The following is a 22,905-nucleotide window of genomic DNA, read 5'->3' on the forward strand; positions in this document are numbered from 1 at the left end:
CACAACAAGAGACTACCCACGACCTCAGACACCGGGATAGTATCGATGTACGAAATAAAGTCCCGAAAATTATTGCACCTTTCAAAATTAGGGCAATGCTAGGGAAGAAATACAATGTGTTCCGACCAAAAAAAAAAAAAAAAGAAAGACAATGTGAAGCAAGCAATACGACGAGAACCAAAAAAAAGGGTACGCCGTACAAAGGACACGCCCCACAGCTTTTCCGTAAGAAAAGAATCGTCATCGTTGCGGAACTCAACTTTTTTCTCTATTCGCAACATGAAAATCGTTGTCGAAACACGATCATTCGATCTATGGCAATATCTAGAAGAACATTCTCATTCTCCTTCATCTGTCGACCCCCTTATGCAAAATCCTCTACCCACCTCGAACCCAATATAAATAAGCTCCCAATGATCATCGAAAACTAATCAAAACTCGAATCGTCATCTCTCACAAGCTCAAAAGCTTTCCCTCTCACGAATTCTCTTCACATTTCGCGTTCCGTTGTTGAGATAACAAGGGGCTATCGATTTTGAGCAGCTCGGCGCGTTTGACCATCACTAACTTGTGCTTTTTGCCAATGGATAGAATCAACAGGATGGTGGCGGAGAGGCCGGTGGTGATCTTCAGCCGGAGCACCTGCTGCATGTGCCACACCGTCAAGATGCTCTTAAGCGAGAGGGGGGTCAACCCGGTGGTTTACGAGGTGGACGAGATGCCTCGGGGGAGGGAGATAGAGCAGGCCCTCTCGAGGCTGGGCCGCAGCCCGCCCGTGCCCGCTGTGTTCATCGGCGGCGAGCTGGTTGGGGGGACCAACGAGGTCATGAGCCTCCACCTCAACCAGTCCTTGATCCCGAGGCTTATCCAAGCCGGAGCTATCTGGGTCTGATCGACTCAGCCAACCGCGCGGAGGCTACTAATAAGTGTGATTTCGAGCCACACGAGTTTTGAGGACTATCACTTGTGCTACTAGTTGGGTTCACGACACTTTATCTTTCGCTATGTACTAGCTCCCATATGATCTTATCCTAATTAATCGCTTGCGAGCTTATGTTTTGCTGTAACGAGTTCTCTTTTAGCTAATAAAATCGAGTTTCTTTATAGATGATTATTCTACTCTCCCTCGTGAAATGATCTCAATGTGCCTTTGTGGCCAAAAGAAGAAAGTGTTCATGAAGAGAAATCCAATGGCCACAAGAAAATTAAGATACCATTTTCTAGCCAGGAAATGAAACAACCAATAGTAAAAGATAGAAACTCTTTTTTTTTTTTCTCTGTCTCTTTACAGAACACGGAAATTGAACCCCGCATGTATGATTATAACGTCCCCACCCCACAAATTCCTTTACTAGCAGAGCCGCTTGCCTATTGGTGATAGAAAACGATTTTCCGTTGCCATTTCTTGTTGACTATGCCCCGGCTGGTTAAAACCAGGAAGAAAAGAAAATGGCAGACCTACTGGACCTTTAAGTGAAGAATTGGAGTCATTTTGTGTGCTTTTGGTATGTACAATTGAAAAAAATCCAGGCAGATGGAAGACGAGAGTCGTCCCGATTCGTAAAATAGGCGTAAAAAGAATCAATGCCGTCAAGCCGAGTCGCAAAGTTCGTCATCCCACAGTCGTAGTACGACTGAGCTCTAGCTAGCTCGGTGACATTGATGGGTTCCTCCAACAGCATCGAACATCAACCTCATGATTGGGAACATGGAGAAGACGTCGTGGCCGCGGCAGTGCGGCTGGAACAACGGCTATGATGTCGACTATGTTGATTGGTGAAGTCATAGGGAGATCATAGATATTGTTAGGATGTACGTGTAAGTTATGTTAGATAAGTCGCATATCGGAGAATTAATGTGGTGTTTGAGCTTAAGCTTTTGAATTAAGAGGATCTAGTTTGATATATTAATGAGCTCGAACTGGAGCTCCCACTTAGTGATATCCATGAGCGAAGATATCGAGTTTCTGTTGCGTGTCTCCCAATAAATGGTAAATCGATGGTCGGGTGGGCCTCTAATCTAGGAAGAAATCTCATAATCGACGCTTGTTTCGGGTGGAAAATAATTACCATCGCGGTTGGTCTGGCGAGAAAAGACCATGAACTCAAGCCTAAACTATATTAATAAAATGCGAGTTCAAATTAAAAAGGCTCTCTGGTATTCTGCAGGCGCTTCCTTTGAAAGCCCTATGCTGAAATATGTCTCGAGTTTAAGCCCATAAAGAGATCCGACACAAATGAACTATATGGAATCATGGAGTTAATTTTAGGATGTTGTTGCGGATTTCAAGTTAAGCAACTTGAGATAAGACTTATCCGCAAGTTTAACGTGGAAGTTCGGGCAGAGAAAGATAAAGAAATTAAACACTCAAATTCCACTACCCTAGTTCATCTTAAAGTCATGGTCAAGAAAGGAAAGTCCAAGGTGCACTTGATTGACCGAATCACACGGTTTCCCTCCCAAGTAGAATTCGGCCCGATCATCCCTTGGTGCAATCTATATGTATAGTTGCTGCTCTTGGCGGTTGGCTATCGTAGAAAGATCTCGTAACACCGTTTTGAGTGATTGGCAGAAGGTTTTCGAGCGTCAAAGATTCTCGTAGAATTACATCAATTATTCAATTGTCAAAGCCGATTAAAATCTTATGAGTTTAAAATTTGTCTAATTCCCTTGTGAGATTGAGAAATTATTTCATTATGAATTATGAGAACTAAACACTTATGGATTATTTGACGTAATTGGGAGTGAGAAATACTAAGAGAATTTGAGTGACTCGAGTGTGGTTTGTAATCTCCGTATACCACTTATTCTACAGTGAAATTTGTTGCCGCTCCCCTATAAACGTAGGTCTCTACGACCGATATCATTTTGTGCCGTTTTATCTTTGCCAACTCTCAAATGATATCATTATGGAGTGCTTTGGCGTAACCATTAGCGTCAATGGTCCGGCTCAAAACCATTTGGCTCATATCATTCCTGTTCACGAGCGGTGAATCGGTCGACTCGAGCAGCCGATATTCCCGATGCCAAGGGAACGCAAGGATAAGTTCGTTCATCGTGTAGTCTCTATTCGTAAGCAAGCAAGCAACAGTAAAATCGATTCTTGACGGAATGGAAAAAAAAAAGAAGAAAAACAAAGATTAGGACAGCTCAAGTGAAAAGGTTTGAACAATCTTAAGACTGAAAAACCACCCTTGTAAAAGAAGCACCACTTCAATAAAACGAGGAAAACGAGAACGAATCCGCATTTGAAGAAAATGACCCCGCACTTGCTTTGGACCCGTGCACGAATTGAGCTCCTAGACTAGTCTGATCATGGCGCTTATCGACCGTGATGCCGTCGAATGTCTCTATTCTCAAATTAGTAATGCATAATTAAAAATAAATCGATTATTAACAATTAAGTCTTAAAACTTGTCAAATTATTGCAGTCGAATTTTTCTGTTAATTTCGTTCAATTAGACTAACATAAAAAGCCGATGTGGCATTTTCCATCAATTTCTCTCATATGTGATTTTTTTTTCTCTCCCACATGGTATCAACCTCATTAAAACATGAAATTTGAGACTAAAACTACATCGTTTTTGCCATAATTATAAGTTTTAACCAAATCCTAATTAAATCGAAATGTAAAAAAATTAATTCGAAAAAAGAACACAAAAAAGAAAGGACAAAAAAGTCAGGGGCTGCAAGCCCTCGTCGCCTCGTCGAATCCTTGCTTGCGGTCAGTGAGGGTCAACCGATCGTAGCCAAGCCCTCGTAGGCCCTTTCTGGCGACGATGGGGCGATAGCAGCGGGGCCAGCCACCCTTGACTTTTTCAATTATTTTTTGTGTTCTTTTGTTTTTATAAAGAAAACGTAGTTTTCTTATTTTTTTTATCTAATTAATTAAGATTTTAGTCAAAGATTAGGAACTGGGCCAAAACAACACCGTCTCTTATGTTTCATGTTTTAAATCGTTTCAATCTTATGTATCATGTTTTGATAAGGTTAATGTGCCGCGTAGGAGAGAGAAAATACTGAGAAAAAGTCAAGACATCATATTTTGTTAGTATAACTAGATGATTGTAAGGTCGTAAATGAAATCACGATAAATCATAAGTCCCGTATTGGATTAAAGAGTTTTTATTGTATAATACACAAGCTAAGATCCGGTCCGACTCGATCTAGACGATAAGGGCGGACGGGAAGCGATCCAAAAGCCCAAAGCCATAGGCATGGCTACGGGCCGGATTGGGCGCGGAATTGGCTCGGGTCAAACCTAGAAACGGCCCATTGACCGAGCTCGCGGTTCCAAACCGGAATAGGCCCGTGGCATACGGGCCCGATTACGATTCCTCAAAACTTGAACCGGCTGCAGGCCGGTTCCGAATAAGAAAAAATCCTGGATAAAAATAATTAAAAAAAAATTTAAAAAAAGAAAAGAAAAGGGAAAGAGTTATTGCAAGCAACGGCTCTCCCCCTTTGAATGTGATGACCGTTCCCCCCCACCTTTTTTTTTCTTTTTTCTTTACTAATTTCTAACCATTATAAATACCCCTTCCCATCTCTCATTTTTTTCACATAAATTCTCTCAAATCATCTCAATCCGCTCAATTCTCTCAATTCTCTTAATACGCTCAATTCTCTTAATTCTCTCAAAAAATGACAAGTGAAAGTAGAACAAGTGGTAAGGACAAGAACAATGTGGGGGAATCTGATTATCCTCTTAATTCTCGTGATTATGAAGATTGGGGAATTGATGTTGATGTAGATGACAAAATCAACATTATTCTCAATATGAAGTAAGTCCAAACACAAACTTCATCCTCCTACCGGTATCGAAGAAATGTCAACAACAAAGAAGTCATAGCAAGAGTTTACATTAGACGTATGGGACCACTTCGAGAAGATGTAAAGATTTGATATATGTCCAAAAATATATGATGTAGTTTGTAAACGATGTGAGATAATATACAAATATACAGGTGGAGCCGGATATAGAACATTTAAACGGCATCTTAAGACGAAACATCCAACCCAAGCGGGAATTGACACCAATCAACAATAAATTTCTGGTTACACCAATCATAACACTCTTTCTTTATTTCATTATAATGAAAAAACTTAAAAAGAAGAATTAGGTAAATTTATTTTCGTTGAACATTTATCATTTAGTTTTGGTGAAACATTTGATTTTAATCAATTTATACAAAATACATGTGCTCCACAAGCAAAACGTGTTCCTAGAAATATACTTAAACGCATGGTTAAAGATCTTTATAAAAAGGGAAAAAAAAGATTTACAAAAATTTATTATGAATTTAATGGACGTGTGCATATAAGTAGCGATATTTAGAGTGATCATTGGCAATCTCATTCTTATATAGGTATAACATGTCATTGGATAGATGATGATTGAAATATTTAAAAAAGAGTTATTGCATTTAGAGTTTTTTATGATAGGCATATGGTAAATAATATTTATAGATTAATTAGACAAATTTTAGAAGAAGATTATTTGATTAATAAAATTTTTTCAATTGGTTTTGATAATACCGCGGCAAATACTACTTCAATTGTTGAACTAGAAAAGATTTGTAAACCCATTTTTGGTGGACAATTTTTTCATGTTATATGTGCTTGTCATGTTTTAAATTTATGTGTATAAGATAGTTTAAAAACTCTTGATATTTTTCTCGACCTAACAAAAATAGCAATTCAAATTTTATGGAAACATTCCCAAAAAATGAAAGAATGGTTAAAATGTTGTATAGCAAACGGAAAAAGACCAAAAAGATTTTCAAGAGATGTTCCAAATTGTTGGAATTTCACTTATGAGTTGCTTAATGAATTTTTTGCATATAAAGATTTAGTATGTGCAGTTATTTTAGATAATATAACTCAAATTAATTTATACCCACAAGAATGAGATATTTGTAAAAAAAAAAAATAGATATTTTAAAAGTTTTTAATGATGTAACTTATACTTTGTCTTGTGTTTATTATCCTACTACGCATTTATTTTTAATAGACTATATTAATATTGTTAGAGTTTTTCAAGAAAATAAAAATGATGATAAATTAAATAACACTATTATAGCAATGCAAACAAAATGGCTACATTATTATAACGAAATTTGTATTATTTATTTAGTTGCTTGTGTTTTTTATCCACGTTCCAAATTAGATGGTTTAGGTGATTACTTAAATGCGCATTATGAATGTTTACATTTAATTGATAGAGTGTAAATATTAGAACTATACAAACAATGGTTAAAAATGCAATAATAAAATTATATAATGAATTCCATAGTAAATATAATCTAAGTGATAGTGGATCTTTTCAATCTAGTGACATACAAAGTTGGAACATAGGTAAAATGAGTAGAGGGTACCAACTTCTGATGCATAGGCAAAAAAAGCAAAAGAGAGCAATATGAAGTAATTCTTAAATAGAAAGCCATCTAACATTTTTTTTTTAAATTTGATGAATCTAAATGCAGTATAGATTTTATAATATTGGATTAGTGGAAAATGCATTCAACCCAATACCTAATTCTTGCTTTCATTGTAAAACAAATTTTTGTAACCCCTTGTTCGATAGTTGCTGTAGAATAAACATTTAGCATTGGAGAATTATTTTGGATGACGACGTTCAAGATTAATTTCGGATTCGGTGGAGGGTCAAGCTTGTGTTGATGATTAGATAAATGCTTAATATAGACAACAAGAGATAGATCACAATAATGAAGCCGAATTCTTTGATGACGGAGATATCAACGCCACTGGTACCGGAATGGGTAGTAACGATTGAGGATGAGGTAAGTATGAGATTACAAAGGTAAAAGAACTACACGAACTTTGATTCTTGTATGCGCTTAATGATAATTCATTAAGTTCAAGCCCCTCCTCTCTCATTTTTCCCCCCAATTTGATTTCAATTATTTCATAATTTAATAATTTGATCACAATTTTATTACAAATTCATTACAATTTAATTTTTAAATTCATAAATCGAAACCGAAACCGACAGTTCTATTTTCGATTTTGAATCTGAATTGGGCTCTAAACCGGCTCGGAACCGCCCCTTAAGGGATCGGTTCCGATTCTCCCTAATCTTGGAACCGGAACCGCTGGTTCATGAACATAAATAAGCAGTTTCCAGTCCGTGGCCATGCCTACAAAATAGGTAGTGGTGATCCATCCGTCGCGCGTGCACCACACCGTCTCTGGAGCCGCGTGGGAGGGGAAGGGGAACGATCCTGATGGAGATTCTGGGGCCCACTTGAGTCAACGAGTCAGCGACTCGGCCCAAGTCCCAATAAAAAAAATTGAAAACACAGTTAACTAAATAAATAAAAAATAAAAACCTGACCCAAAAAAATGAAAAAGGAGAAAACGACAAAAAGAGGCGAAAAGTAGGCAGCAGCAGCAGGGAGCAGCGTACGAGTCTGGCCCGCCAAAACCGCACGAATTTAATGCAAATTGGTCAGGACGTCGTCCTCTCCTAGCGCACAGTGCTGTACCGATCCGTCCTCATCCTCATCCAACGGTCACATCTCTCTCTCTCTCTCTTTTAATTTTTATTTTCTTATAAAGCAATGTCAAGCTAGTTATTGTTACCGATAATAATAAGGATATGACCAACATGAAATAATTCCCATGTGGAGATGAGATAAATGTGAATGCGATATGTCTCTCGCTCGTCGATTTCCTCTGTCCTCTCTACCCGCCTAATGGCTGGCCCCCCCCTTACCGAGCTTCGTCTCGTCACCCACCGACGAGGCTCGCCGTGGCGACAAGCTCGGCCTTGATCTCGGCCGCGGAGGAGCTCCCATGGCCAAACATGGAGCACCCGTCGCCATCTCTTTCAATGGCTAGATCCGGAGCAGCAGCCATCGCCTTCCTGTGTGTCTCCCGCACCTTCATCCCATAAATAGAGGCGACCCTTCGTCAAGCGAGCCTCGACCTTGATATTGGTCGTGAGAGTAGGGTTGGCTATCAATGATTATGAAGCTTATGCAATTTGGAGATATGAAAAGTTAACATAAGAAAGGATGTGTTGCGTATTCATACGTGACGAGTGCAATTATATTGGTATTCAATCTGTTTGACATGTTAATTCAATTTAGATGTCCATCATCTCTCAAATGTTTATTTCACGAAAAATACTTTTTGAAAATGATCGCTTGTATCTCCTCAAATAATTAATGAATAAAAAAGTATTTTTTTTCTCCCGATGGGGAAAAATAAATTCCGTTTTCTTTGTTTTTATTAGAAATACAATTTATTGTTTTTGAAAAAACAAACTTTATAAAATTATTTATTTTCACGAAAGTCTAAAAAATATTCTGAAGCGAACCAGAGCTTAGAACTCGAAAAAGAATGCTCGTTTAAGTTTGAACTTATTGGTTTTTAAAACTCAATTTGAGAGAAGAAAAGCGGAAAACGCCAAAGCCCAGCTCGGAAACGAGAGGGGACGGTCCGTGCTAATCTGCGCGTCTTCTGTCTGTTTCTCTCTCCCAGCTCACATAGCCACGAGCAGAGCACCCCCTCCCGCTCGACTCTCTCTCATCACCATTCACCGTGGCCTAACTCCATTGGCGTCCGCACTGAGCGGATGCTGAGTCCTGCTTCGCCTTCTCCTTCGCCGCCGCCCTGATCTTCTTCCTCCCGCCGTTGCTCGCCCCGTTCTCCGACGGGAGTGAGCTCACCGCCGACGAAGTTTTCGAAGAGAGTGGTTTTGGGGGCGCTCCTCGTGCTAATGCTGGTCCAGGTTTGAGTTTCGAGCTTCTGGAGTGTGGATGCCTCGGCGTCGAGATTCGTTCTAGAGGTCCTCGCGGTTTGAGCTCTTGAGGAGGAGGAGGAGAAAGATGTTTGGAATCTCGCGCCGGAGGATGAAGCTCGGGAGGTAATGCGCGTTCGGACGTTGCTTCCGTTTCTCGTTCTTCCGTGGTTGTTGTGAGTCGCTGTTTCGTTTCTGGTTTTGGCAGTTGAATGTTGTTGCTTACTGTAGAAATCTCTTCGGTGGTTCGCTGTGAGAAGGTTCGAGTTATTTTGCGAATGTCGGTGGGTGTGAGTTCATTCGAGAGATTTGTTAGATCGCTTGATAGCAGAAACATGCAGCGCCGTGTAAATTAGTCAGGTAGACTGTAGAAGGTTTGAGCTACAATGCTAATTCCGTTCGACAAGGTTATCTTCATTTGCGTGGTGAAAATTTTGGAAGAGAGATTATATGGTTAGTTGTTGCATGTGTTGGTTATTTGCGTAATGTTGTAGCCATGTCGTGACAGGGTCAAGAAGGTGCAGCTTTCAGACTCGACGCAGGGTACTAGAAGTCCTATGAAGCACATAAAACGCGTAAACAATCAAAATGTGAGGATGCCAGCTTGGTTTTAGATAGTAATTCGTAGGGAAGGCTGCAAGAAACTGAGCTTATTTGCCATTTGCAGAATGAAGGTGCCGTGCCTGCCAGTGATCGTTCCAATGAAGATGATTTGCAGAGTCCTTCCTCTGCCCCCGAGATTAGTAGCTATATATCTGGAAGCTCTGAGAATTGGATGGGTTTAGCAGTAGCAGGGGAGACGCCAACACCACGCTTCAATGTAAGATCTATCGGACTTTTACCCTTAGCTTTATGGTGCATTTTGTTGACTAAGCTTATATGTGAAAACACTGGAGCTAACATCCATTTATATGTTCCCCTTTTTTGTTGACAAGCAGCATGCGGCAACAGTAATTGAGAACAAGATGATTGTGGTAGGTGGTGAATCTGGAAATGGCCTCCTAGATGATGTTCAGGTATGATATTATTGCCTTGAGCATTGCATGTTGACTTTGAAATTAGTTTATGCATCTCTGCGATCTACAAATTGTTAAATGGAGCAATGAAGGCTCTCTTTTCCTTGTTCAGGTACTTAATTTTGACAGAATTTCATGGACGGCGGCTTCTTCAAAACTTTACCTGTCACCAAGCAGTCTCCCTTTAAAAATTCCTGCATGTCGCGGTCATTCTCTGGTATGATTAGCTCTCATACTGCCTATCAATCCTTCTTTTCACTTAAACTGTTGACGCTTCTAGTTAGCATTTTGTAATTTGAATCAGTTCAATACGATTATTTTATGTCTTCTAAGAATTGTATTTAGTTATCTGGAAGCTTACAAATAAGATTTGCACGGAGAAAAAACTTTCTGGAAATAGAAGGATATTTCAGGATTGAACCCTCTCCAATAATACAGTTTTAGTGATGGAACTACTACACAATCAATGGGAGACAGGTGCATGATTATTCTTGGCTTTTTCCCCACAGAGTAATTGATAGAAAATTGAAAAATCAGCCAAGTTCACTAAAGTGATAATGTGACTATATCCAAGAAACAGTTCTACAAGGGCAGAATCGCTGATAGGATGTCTGAGTAGAAATCTTCCATTGTATTTTGAAATGGGCATGAAAAAGCATGCGGGCTGAGAATTCAATAGTGGCAAGGAAAAAAATACTAGCAAGTAAAAAATTCAGCAGCTTCTGGCTCCTCCAGAAGCTAAAACATAGCAATAAGATAGGATTACCATTTGATAATGTCTTGCAAGGATCTGCTGGGAAGCTGTGGAGCTAAGGAAATTTTTTTTTTTTTTTTTTATCGTTTCTAGGTTTCTTGGGGGAAAAAGGTGCTACTAATTGGAGGGAAAACTGAACCAGGGACTGATAGATTGTCAGGTAAAATCTTTCTTTCGCTGATGTACTCATATTCCTTTTTTGTTTTTCCACTTGGTGCTAAATTTACTGCACTGGGCCTTCACAGTGTGGGTGTTCGACACTGAAATGGAGTGCTGGTCTCTGATGGAAGCTAAAGGGGATGTACCGGTACACCTGTTTACTCCAATGAACAATACTTTGATTAAATTCTGCACACTTTGATGATGAGGATAAGGATGATGATGGTGATTTGATTGATCACCTCAGCAACAGCTGAATGCTTGTCTTATGTTCACTGCATTTGCTCATTCCATTTGTGTCCAAATATATCCTGGAATTAAAGGTTGTCACCAGCTTTTGTGTTCTCCTTGATAAAAGCTCCCATCCGAGAATAGATGACATTACATGATCAGAAATCTTACTTATCTGGCACAAACTTGTTTTAGTGTTACTTAAAAAGTGCATCACATAAACTTTTGTTTGCGTGGCATCGTATTTGCACAAATTAATATTTTCCCATAGGTGTTTGGTGTTATTGTACCAACAATACACAAGTGGCTCCTTAACCTACGTTGCCTCGATTAGTATAGTAATTGTGTAATATTGAGTATGGAATTAGTTACTTGTGTAACTTACCTGACTTTATAGTCTATTCTGTCCTTTTTTCCCTGATCTGTCAAAAGGGCCTCAAATATAGCAATGAAGGCCCATGATGCTGGTATTTTTTTTTTTTTTTCATGAAGTCAATTTGCATTGCAGGTTTCTCGTAGTGGTCATTCTGTGGTCAGAGCAAATTCTGTTTTAATCCTCTTCGGGGGTGAAGACGCTAAAAGGAGAAAGCTAAACGATCTACATATGTTTGATTTGAAATCATTGACATGGCTTCCTTTACATTGCACGTAGGTGGATTTCTTTTTTCTGCACATCTATTCGTCATGTTCGTGTCATAACCCAGATTTCACACACATGCAGGGGTTCAGGGCCATCTCCAAGATCCAATCATGTTGCTACTCTCTATGAAGATAAAAAGATTTTTATCTTTGGAGGATCATCAAAATCCAAAACATTGAATGACATGTATTCATTAAACTTTGAAACGGTGTGTTCAGTCTCTTAAGTTACCATTGTCCCAGACTCACTTTATTAGCATTCTTGTCTTCAACTGGAAATTAAATTCACCAGCTTTTGGTTGACCTTTTTGTTTAGATGATTTGGTCAAGAATCAAGATTCGAGGCTTCCATCCATCACCAAGAGCTGGTTGCTGTGGAGTTTTGTGTGGAACCAAATGGTACATTGCTGGGGGTGGGAGCAAGAAGAAAAGTATGCATCACTGGCTAGAGATACTTTTTGTCTCTATGCTAATACTCTTAAACTTCGTAAACTATACTCATTTAATACGTTTGGCCCCAGCTAGACTATAGCCATTCTGATTAGGGCCAAATAAAAATTAAAGAACACTTTTTTAACTCCACATTTCTTCTCAACGTATTAACTGGAGGATGAGAGAATTTGAAAACCACCCCTTCTGTGATTCGAAGCGTCATAATCATGTTAGGAACTTTCTATAAAATTGTTGTTTTTCCTTTTAGTTCTAATGAGTAAACGACTTATGACAGTGTTGAAGAAGTGTGGCACTGGGAATTTTTTGAATATATCTTTCTATTCGTCAAGCGTGCATCAATTTGGTTAAATAGTGGATTGGAGAAAGAGACTTAAGATTGAAGTTCTCATTGGTGTTCCCAATTGTCAAATTATTGTGTCTTCTTGCATATTGACTATGTCCTTAACAAAATTCTCCAGGACATTTAGAAACGGTCGTCTTTGATGCGTTAAAAGAGGAGTGGTCTGTAGCTGTTGCATCACCACCATCTTCCATTGCCACCAACAAGGTGATTTATATGTTTCCTTTTCCTGTTTCTTCACACAAGATTTGCGCTGGAGGATATTACCTGAATTTTTTTCCTTCTTTCTCAACTCTTATCTAATATCACTGTATATTGGCAATGCCATGCCAACATGTAATAGTTTCAAGCACAGCATGCTGTTTGTTTTGCAGTACATATCTAGCATGTGGCAGGACTACCTTTTTTCGTTAACATTGCCTGTTGATATTATTCACAATCTTTATAACTTCCAGGGGTTCAGCCTCGTGCTTGTACAGCACAAGGAAAAAGATTTTCTTGTGGCTTTTGGGGGGACCAAGAAAGAGCCATCAAATCAGGTTAGGATATTTTTAAATCTTTTTGAAACCGACAATTCTTCCACTGATTTCTATGTTTTTTCCAGTGGACTTCTTTTGATTTCTGAACTTCTCTGTCAGGTTGAGGTACTAGCTGTGGAAACGAATGAGAGCACAATTGACAGAAGACCTGTTGCCAAAAAAGCCGCTGGACCACTGTTTGGGAGACGATCTTCTTCTAAAGGTGTGGTTACTCAACTAAGCAATGGTTCTTCACAGCATTCAGTTGATTCAGTTGCTCGACAAAGTCTAGCATCTACCATTGAGCAGCATGGTTCAGGCAGGAAGTCATTGTCGGAGTCCACACTCACTGATCCAAATCCATCTTCTGGCAATGTCTCACTTCGGAAACAGTTTAGTAATGAAGAAAAATATAGCAGGACTCTAAGGCTAGCTAAGCGTCTTGAAGATGAAGGTTCGTCGTTGCAGGTTAGTGGCATACCGCTGGACGGCTTAAGTTGAAAGTGTAATATTCTTGCTTATTTGCTGTGTGCTTTCATAGAACAAAAAGCCTTTGACTTTTGGTTAATTGTCATTTTCCCTTTACATCGCAATTTTCGCAATTTAAAAACCCAGATTTATATTTTCACAGTTTAATTGTCATTTTCAATACCGCTGAATGGCTTAGGTTGAAGTGTTACATTCTATTTTCTGTGTGCTTCCATAGAATGAAAAGCCTTTATCTTTTGGTTAATAGTTGTTTTTCCTTTACATCAGAATTTTCACAAATTTAAAACCCAGATTTATCAAGCCAACCTCGTGTAGTCATACCATCTCCTTTCCACTAAAACAGAACCCCGGAACACCCTTAAAAACGAGAAGGATGGATAAGGGAGGAGAAAATAAATCCCTACTTTGGAAAAATAGAAGCTTGTGGTGTTTTGTTATTTCAGCCAACTCCTCGTATTTAAATATCTATTAATTCTTGGGAAGATGAATGGAAGTGGTTGTGTTGCAGAAGAAAGGGAAAGCCTTCCATGGTGTCCTCTATAATTTTTGTTGGAATGCGTGCATCCACTATATATGAAGGGCTAGGATATAGCAATGTTGCTCAATAGAGAGAGCTTCTGATCCATTGTCTTGTCTTCAAAGTATTTATGGCACTGACTGAGAGATGGGGGTCCATAAAAGCGTTTTAAAGAGGGTTCCAGCATTAATCCCCAGGGAACGTTTGTTGTGCATCATTTTCCTCTTTTTCATTTTTTATATTTAAGTGGGAAAACTCACAGAAAGGAATGGAACTAGGTCTAATCATGCGGACTGCAGATGTTTCTTTTGCTGATGACTGCTTATCAAGATTAAGGAATTATGCATCAACATTACCTGACTGCTGGTGTTTGATTCAGGCAGCAGAGCACATGAAAAACCATTTTGATACTGTCCAAACCAACTCCAATGGATGTAAAAGCATTGGGGAAGAAACAGCGTTGGCATTTGAAGATGAAGACCATAGTCCCCACAACAATGGGAATGAGAGCCTTCTGGTCAACAATGATGACTTAGTGTTAGCAGAAACTAATTGCAAGGTTGGAGCACCTGCCTCTACTTCAGGCATACACCAGTTCTATGAAACAAAAATAGCCTCCCTTATCAGAAAAAATGGTACATTGGAAGGACAGTTGGCAGCTGCACTAGCAAACCAAGAAGCTACAGAGAAAAGCTTCTCCTCTGTTCTCAAGTCCAAACAGGAGATGGAGAAGAAATTGGCTGACACTCTGAAGGAGATGGAGATGCTGAAGGAAAAGCTGGCTGATATAGAGCTTACTCAGGAAGAAGCAAACAGTTTATCCAATATTGTCCACTCTGACAATGTTAGGCTTGAACATGATGTAGCCTTTCTCAAGGCCGTTTTGGATGACACGCAAAAGGTGCACATAAATTGTACATTGATGGGGATGTATTCATCTGTGAAATATCGCTTATGATGTCATCTTAATTGTTTGTCTTAGGAGTTGCACTCAACTAGAGGAGTCCTTGCGGGAGAAAGAGCTAGGACTTTCCAGCTTCAGGTATGGCTCTCGTTTTCCACTTTTAGAAATTTCAATACATGGAGGAAGAATTGCTTTCAATAGCTTGAGATTCGTATGCTTTTAAATAAAGAAACGAATAGTGCCTGGGAGAAAAGGCGATGTCGCAGCAGATTGAATCCATGGTGTAATTCCTCTTCACCATTATGTGGGTTAGCTTCTACTCATGTTGGGTTGCAATTACTGCTGTTTCCGGCCCCCATAATGGCAATTCTTCTTCGATGGTGCACTGATGCCGTGTCTTTGTTTTTATCATTTTCCACTTGCAATGCAGGTTGAGGTTTTCCATCTCAAGCAGAGGTTGCAATCCATGGAAAATAGAGCGCCCACCCCGAGGAAACCTTTTCATGTTTAGCACAGCACAGGATCCTTCAGAATAATGAACAAGTTCTCGGTGGTATCAAGATGGGCGTGACCCTTGCCGATCTATACTCACTTTGACCGCAAAGTCTCTTGCGTGGGAAGGCAGTGGGGAACGAGTATGAACATCAGGCGAAGGACCGCCACGTAAGACAAATACTGTGATGTATGCGTTCTTTTGTATATACAAGTCAAACGGTTGCAGCCTATTAGGTAATAACTTGTGGTACATCGTCAATCAAGTCATCTAGTAGGTAATTAGCGTGGATCTGGCTAATCCTAGTGCAGTATAACAAACTGTAATGTTTACGTGAATATGTAAAATTATTCATATGCACGCGGCAGTCAGCAAGAATCAAATTTTAGTTGTATTCGACGATAAATACCGTGAAATCAAGCCGTTGGTACTTGAAGCAGATCGGGGATTTACTTCGTATCAAAGAGTAATCGGATGACCAAATGCACTGTACTGTCAGATAAGCAGATGCGCGCCGAGCAGGCGGTTTTTCTAGATAATGAAGCGATCTCTAACAAGCTCACGCGATCCGTCTCAGTTAATGCCGCCCCAAAAGGGGTGCTCGAATGTTTTTTTCAGTGTCCAAGCATGTATTCCTAGACTTCTGATTCTTTTTTATCTTGAAATGGTTTATTACCAAGAATCAGCAAAAAGACCAACATTAACCGATTGAACTTTGGTCAAGCCGCATGGCCACCAACTTAAATGAATTGACGTTATATACCCCAAATAAGAAGATGCGCATATCACAAAATTGAGGCAGGTAAATCGCAATTGAATTTCCTGCCCAATGCACAAAAGAATCTGTATCGTATATCTCTCTATTCCTTCAGCATATATAAATAACACCATTCACCCCCTGTTCCTATCTCACACACACCAAAGAATTCTGAACTCCCAAAAAAAAAAAAAAAAAAACAAAACAAGGATGAAGAACTTCCAAGTTGCTGCAACCCTTGTGCTCATTCTGTTTTTAGCGGCAATTAAGGGCTTGCACAGCAACGATTTTAATTCGAAAAAGTGATTCTGATTAAGATTGTTTTTTTGGGATTCTGTTCCCTAGATAAGTTTTAGAGAATCGGAACATGTTTGGTAATCGCACAAAATTTCTATTCCTAGAATAGAAACGCGTTTGGTAACTGCACAAAATTTTTGTTACCGAAAATAATTTCTCTTCCCAATTTTTGTCACTTAAGTCAAATAATTACTTAGTTACTTTGTTAAATTTCATCATACATTTCGAATTATTTGAAAATTAATTCATATTGATTCTCTTATATAACATATTGGTTATTGCATATAACATTTTTTCGTGCTATTTTGTCTAATTGTCGTGTCATAATGAGTCATTTTAAGCTTAAAAAAGGATAGACCTTGTTGGGTTAATGTGTGATTTCATATTAGTTTGGGCACTCGCCCGACGTGTTAGAATTCTCTATTTTTAAGAAATGATGTGCCAGCATTTAGTGTTGTATCGTGTCGTGTACCGGTACCAGTCTATTTAGGCGATTGTGGGGGAGAACAATGCTTTTCCCAACTGCCAGGATGAGGCGCGCACCGCCTTTTGCATTAAGAAGATTGGAGCCAAAGATGGGGTTGGGGGGATTTGTAGTGACGATAAATCCTCGGACGTTTGCTTTCAACCTTGCTAAGTGAAAATGCTCCCTCCCTCCTTCAATAAAGAGATCATTCTGTGAATTTTTTTTCTCTCACTCCAAGTATCACTAATCTCGATCTGAATTATGTCCGCAACAGTTTATCTCGAAATAGCACGTAATTTTATTGCAATCGGATCTTCATCTCTCCCCAGGACGAGCCATCGGGGCATAAGGCATAGATTGACAATGGGACGAGAGGCCGATCCTCATGGTATTGATGAAGTAAATCTATAAACTGATTGTGCTGAATTTATGAGAGTTGGAAAATGCCCGGAACGCTATGTTAGCGGTCGCTTGACATCAGCGCACCGGAAATTTTGTGCAATTGCAATCCTTGCTCTGCGTTAAATTAAACAGATCCAAGGGAACTTGAATTGATCTTGGTTCTTGATGTTTTAGGTCTAAAACGATTCGAACATTCAATTCTAGGTTTCAAGAAGTTGATGGCAACAGATCTCGAGAAGTTTGGTTTTGGCTGCATTCAATATTCAATGCAGGAAAGGTGCAAGAAATTGAAGAACATAAAGCAAAAGCAACTGCATTTCCATGTTCAAAAATTGATATGCGGTTAGAATAATCCTTATTGGACTCCACATTGCCTATTTACAGGCTATTATAGGTAAAACTTTTGATCAGACACACCACCACACAACATCAGATTAAAATAAAATGAAAAAGTTATCCAAAAAATCCTCAATTTATTCTATGATGGCTAATTCAGACTTACAAATTTTCAATTTGGTCAATTCGATCTTAAACCACGATTTTCCCATGTAGTCCTTTCGACCAAGTTTGGCCGGAAATCATTGACGCGGTGGCGTTCCAGTCATTTTTGGTTCTCCTATTTTTGGCAAGGGCTTGCATGCCCTCACCTCTGGTTGGTGGTCCCAGGTGGACGTCTTAGCCCTCCTGTCTGGTTTTTTTATTTTCTCTTTTTTTGATTTCTTATTAAGTTTAGACTTTTTTTAGAATAAAAAATAGAAAAAGGAAAAAATTAAAAAATTAAAAATGATGAAAATTCCCTTGATTGGCCAGTGAGGTCAAGCCTTTTTTGAGATTGACATGGCTACTTCAGGCCTTTATTCAAAATAAGGTCCACTTCGGACCATTATTTAAGAAAATGAGGGCTTTTCGTGTACTTATTTGTAACAACTTCCATTTCGGACCCTTATTTAAGAAAATAAAAGCACTTTGGATTCTTATTTGAAATTTTTCCTGTTTAATTACCTGAAAGAAAATCACCTAACATGTACTATTAATAAGATCATATATTGCTTGACAATATTAGCCAATGAAAAATATTTTTATTCTTGTCTCAATATTTCGTTGATGATGATTTTCTTTTTCATTTTTGCGAGAGATTTACGAGATATTTTTGAAATTATTCATTCTCCTCCAAACAAACAGAGCCCCAATTATTAGAATTTTTTGTATAGAACCCATTGTCGCCTTCCACAAACTATACGATATCTTCATCCGTAAAAGTATTGTTGAGAAAAACCCTAATTGATTTTGAAGATTAACAAAACAATCTATGATCTTTTGTATCTAAGTTAATGCAATGGAATACTTGTTTTGCAGATTGTCCAAAGGTGTAAGCTACACAGGATTGAATTTGTGAGAAAAGGCTAAGACGATGTTCGAGGGACTCAAATGCTTGTATAGAGCTCGGATATTGAGCGGAGCGCTCGGATGTTGGAATGAAACTCAAGGTCCGAGAGAGTATTTCATGTGCAACGACCAAAGTATCAATAGATATCAATAAGATGATTTAATTGGAATATTACATCATCACAATGGCTACCAAATCAAGCTAGATCATTCTTGTAGATTCTCAAACTTGAAGATCAATCATGGACATGGATTAGAGAAAGCGAGGATGACTCATCTAATGAAGAACTCTATCTATGGAACCCTAAGATCACGATTGTATGGGCAATTTGATCTAATAGAGAATTCTTTCCATTGTCGACCTCAATGGCTACGAGATCTTTTTGATATAGTCTCGTCCAAACGGGGAAGTTTGGGGAGTGATCCTTAGATGCCTTGTAATGGGTAGTTGAAGATGGAAGAGTATAAAAGGACATCTCAAGTCGAAGAGTAAGAACGAGCAAGAGAACAGAATTCTAAATTTCAAGATCAAGACAATCTTACATTCTTTATATATCTTTGATCCAAACATTGTAATACTTAGAGAAGAAACATTCGAGTGTTAGGCCAGAAGTCTTTCGACTCAAGAGCTATCACCGAGTTGTAACCTTTGAGCTATTTACTAGTGGAATCCAGCTAATTAGCTATCAGCATAAAGAGATGAACGTAGGCCTGACCAAAGCCGAACCATTATAAACTCTCTATGCAATTTCTCTATCCTTTCGACTCTCTATTATTACGTGATAGCGATATTGCGCACGCTGATGTATTTGAGGACACCTTCAATCTTGTTTATCAATCATCTTCTGAATGAAGCTCTAATCTTATCCGTTTGAATTTCCACATTGATTTCTAAAATCTTTTGAAATTACCTATTTACCCCTTTTAGGTGATAATGCTAGAACTAACAACTATCATATGAAGTATGATATATGCAATAGTGCATGATAGCTTCATTGTAATGCAACATATTCTTCACATCCATACCGATGATAAAACATAACTGTAAAGCATATACTTCACACCTTCTATGTTGTATTCTAAGTTTTATCCTATATTCAAGTTGCAAGTAGACTACAGTTATATCCTATGTTGTGCTTGCACGCTTGCCAAAACGTCTAATAAAATGTCTTAGGTTAAATAAGTTGCATAAATCCGGATTTTGAAAATACGAAATCTCATTATTTGTCTTTGGTATAAAAGCTCAAGGAAACTATATCCAGAGAAGTTTCTTTTTCTAAGAATTCTTCTTCTTTTTTCCACTTAATATCGAGTTTTGCCTACCGAGAAGTCTCCAATAATCCCTTCTTCTTTTTCAACAAGATATGATATATTACCATTCAACTTACCAATAGCCACATTGAATATGTTGCATTGGGATCAAGATTTTCACTCAACCCAACTCATTAGGATCGATAAATTAGAACATTCGATCTCAATAGTTTGACCATTTTGAGAATGTCTTGAGTTTTGGCCAACGATTCAAGCTAGGCTGACGCGGAAGACAAGCATGGGTTCAAAAATGAGTTTGCAAGAATAAATTGTGCATAGCCATAGTTAGACTATGGTCGCCCACAATGCGCAGGTCGCTTGGCCAGCTTTGGCGGGCATCCGGACCAAGTGCATTGGGCATGAAGCTAGCGCCAAGTGACACCGCAAACCCTCGAAAACACAAGATTCAAGTCTGTTCTTGACCTAGTTTGTGACATTGCATTAGTATTACACAAGCAGGGCCTCTTGAGGATAGTTTTAGGGTTTCTCTCTGAGAGGGTTGTAATTAAAACTCTTAAAAGATTGACTAAAATATTAGGTGAAAAGGGTGTAATTTGGGAGTTGAGTGTGAGAAAGCTTTCGATTCAAGCCTGCAAATCACCATTGGTCATATCTGGGTCATCACCTCCTCTCATTATGAAGTGGGGTATATACCAACTCGGATCGAACCACCTAAATCCTCGTGTATTGTTTTCTCTATTCTCTCTTATCTTTCCATTGATCTAACAATTGTGTTTGTGACAACCTCAGGACCGGCCCCGTTATTCTTTATCTTAGACATCTAATTTGCTAATTGAATTACCAATGGTCTCTCTCTGTCATAGAGTTGCCTAAAGACCCCTAGGTGTTAGTTCCATCGACTTCTCAACTATAAGATACTAAATTTAATTCTAGTATATTTCCTTATTTTCTGTCAACCTTTATTCTTAAATGTATAGGATTTACTACCCCATGTAAATAGCAGACATAGCAGCTTCCAAGACATTTACAAACCTTCTTAATATTATATATGGTGGGCATCCCATACCATTTGTACATCGCCTAATACTCCTCATATTAAGCCTAACTTTCCTATTCTATTTTACAACCCAAAATTTAGGAAAGCTACGCATATCACTCATCCTAGTATACCCACAACACTTCACCTCCCAACTTATCTTATACACCAAAAATTGTTGGAGGCTATCCAATCATTCACTCATCTCACTAATCCGCTAGACCATCTACTCATCGGAGGACAGGATGGCCCTACTTCTTCAGCAACATCCGTTTCAAGACATTGCTCTACCTTGAGGTCCTGATGGGCCATGGATATTAAGATTTCGCAGTGGTCCTCTCATCATGCCCTCTCGCATTTGTTCATGCCATGAGACGAACTCAACAGGTATTTTATGTGCCAATCCCACATCGATCCATACGGTTGCAATGATACAGAAGTATCAATTTCTACTTCAATTATAGTTTGGCGGAGGTGGGTCATACGAGCAGGGTACCCAAACAGTGGACCTCGTGGAAACTCCATTTTCTTTCCTGAAAAATATTGGGCTGAGCAGATAGCCTAGTAAATGAAATTTCTAGGCCTAAGATAGGAATATTAGAATAATACCCAATCCAATGATGTAAAAAAAAAACTTTTAGCATGTAACTACCTTGAAATTCATTTCAAGGACATGTCATGCATCATCAATCGAATCATTTTCATCCAAGCATTAAAATGCAACAATGCATATACTTTTTCTTTTTACTTTTTGGGCATTGTTGTTCTCGAGGTTATATCGAGACTTCTGGTAGCGCGGAACATCATCACTACATGTGTACGACGGCAAATGTAATTCAATTACTTGATAAACGACATCTACGCCATCGCCTAAAGTAAACTTTTGGCTGATGATAGTAATCAATTCCGTTGTAGCGAACAATGGCCACTTTAAATTCACGTCGTTTATCTTCGAGCCCTTACCCCGTAGCTTCTCGAGCTAACGGAAGCATGTAGATGTCTTTTAATGCCATCCACAAACTTGCACACGCATGCATCAATATTATCTTTTCATGTTATCCAATGTGCAAAACGTCGGAACGAAGCGGGACGAGAGTTTAATTGAATCGTTTCCAATCCGAAAAAACATTTCGACGAGGCTCAAAACTGAATCAACCTCTTGAACCACCAAAGACTAGGCTAATCAGCCCCGTTTTGCACCCAGCCGGGTTGAACCAAATCGGTCTAGTCTGGAACCATTCCAGACCGACCCGGTTCCCCAAGCAAAATCGAGCCGGTTCTGTTCGGGCCGGGTGGGACCGGTTCTAGACATGACTTGGTCTGGGATGGGTCTTTTGCCGGCCCGTTTGGCCTTGGCAACTCCTAATCCATCTTCGATTGTTCCTCGCTCAGCGTCCTCGAACCCCTTTCCATGCAATTTTAACTAAAAACTTGTCGTTAATACCATGAAATTCATGAACGCATGCAATCATACAAAAATGCAACACTAAATCAAGTAATAAGCGGATATTATTGTATTACATTTAGAAATCTCATTTACCTCTTTAGTTTACCTCTTTAATAAAATTAAATGAGAACGAGGGAAAGGCGGTGGAGCGACAATGACGACAAGTGAATGGTGAGTTCGGTGGCGACTACGGTGGATAGTTGAGGTGGCGGTGGGAGTGCGTGCATGGCGGACGAGCGGCTTGAGGTGGTGAGGCAGCGCAAGTGTGAGGCGGCCAGCATGCAGCGATGAGGCAGTGTGGCGGTGGAGCTTGGCGTAGCAAGAGGAGAGGAAGAGAGGGAGAGGTGGTCGGCTAAGGAGGGGGTAAGTAGCGAGAGTTTGGCTAGTCTTTTTCAAGAGAGGAACCACCCCTATATATAGTGAACAACCTCATGACTTTGCTCTAAAAATTTCTCAAGTTTAATAGTGAGATTTTTCCCTAAAAAACCAAACATCTGAATGAAGAAGCTTCTTGAATTCAAAACCTATTTATTAATGGCCACTTATCATTCTAATAAGAAGC

General features: G+C 39.1%; 2 protein-coding genes across 5 annotated transcripts; both read left to right on the plus strand.

Moving 5' to 3' along the window:
- The first annotated feature begins 313 nt into the window (after window positions 1-313).
- LOC115751796 (monothiol glutaredoxin-S2) lies at window positions 314-1,099 on the plus strand. The gene has a single exon (XM_048283201.1). The coding sequence runs from the start codon at window positions 584-586 to the stop codon at window positions 890-892; it is 309 nt and encodes a 102-aa protein (XP_048139158.1). The 5' UTR covers window positions 314-583; the 3' UTR covers window positions 893-1,099.
- A 7,364-nt stretch (window positions 1,100-8,463) lies between these two features.
- LOC115751782 (acyl-CoA-binding domain-containing protein 4) lies at window positions 8,464-15,719 on the plus strand. 4 transcript variants are annotated; one of them, XM_048283199.1, is made up of 17 exons: window positions 8,464-8,717; window positions 8,794-8,893; window positions 9,276-9,357; window positions 9,435-9,587; window positions 9,706-9,783; window positions 9,896-10,000; window positions 10,631-10,697; window positions 10,783-10,844; window positions 11,436-11,575; window positions 11,649-11,775; window positions 11,883-11,997; window positions 12,478-12,566; window positions 12,815-12,898; window positions 12,998-13,345; window positions 14,263-14,784; window positions 14,866-14,925; window positions 15,218-15,719. In XM_048283199.1, the coding sequence occupies exons 2-17, from the start codon at window positions 8,856-8,858 to the stop codon at window positions 15,296-15,298; spliced, it is 2,151 nt and encodes a 716-aa protein (XP_048139156.1). In that variant the 5' UTR covers window positions 8,464-8,717; window positions 8,794-8,855; the 3' UTR covers window positions 15,299-15,719. The 4 variants fall into 4 exon arrangements, with proteins under 4 accessions (XP_048139156.1, XP_030545635.1, XP_048139153.1 ...); XM_030689775.2 differs by having other exon boundaries at window positions 8,464-8,716; window positions 8,757-8,893; XM_030689776.2 differs by lacking the exon at window positions 8,464-8,717 and adding an exon at window positions 8,976-9,174 and having other exon boundaries at window positions 8,747-8,893.
- Window positions 15,720-22,905: the final 7,186 nt, after the last annotated feature.

The sequence above is a fragment of the Rhodamnia argentea genome, chromosome 1 (assembly GCF_020921035.1).
Source record: "Rhodamnia argentea isolate NSW1041297 chromosome 1, ASM2092103v1, whole genome shotgun sequence".
Taxonomy (NCBI): domain Eukaryota; kingdom Viridiplantae; phylum Streptophyta; class Magnoliopsida; order Myrtales; family Myrtaceae; genus Rhodamnia; species Rhodamnia argentea.

What these genes read in the sequence shown, in the direction of transcription:
- LOC115751796 (XM_048283201.1), top strand. Translation starts at nt 584, where the DNA reads ATGGATAGAATCAACAGGATGGTGGCGGAGAGGCCGGTGGTGATCTTC.
- LOC115751782 (XM_048283199.1), top strand. Translation starts at nt 8,856, where the DNA reads ATGTTTGGAATCTCGCGCCGGAGGATGAAGCTCGGGAG. An exon ending in AAGCTAAAGGGGATGTACCG is followed by an intron (nt 10,845 to 11,435) that starts GTACACCTGTTT and finishes TTTGCATTGCAG; the next exon opens with GTTTCTCGTAGTGGTCATTC. An exon ending in AGAAAGAGCCATCAAATCAG is followed by an intron (nt 12,899 to 12,997) that starts GTTAGGATATTT and finishes CTTCTCTGTCAG; the next exon opens with GTTGAGGTACTAGCTGTGGA.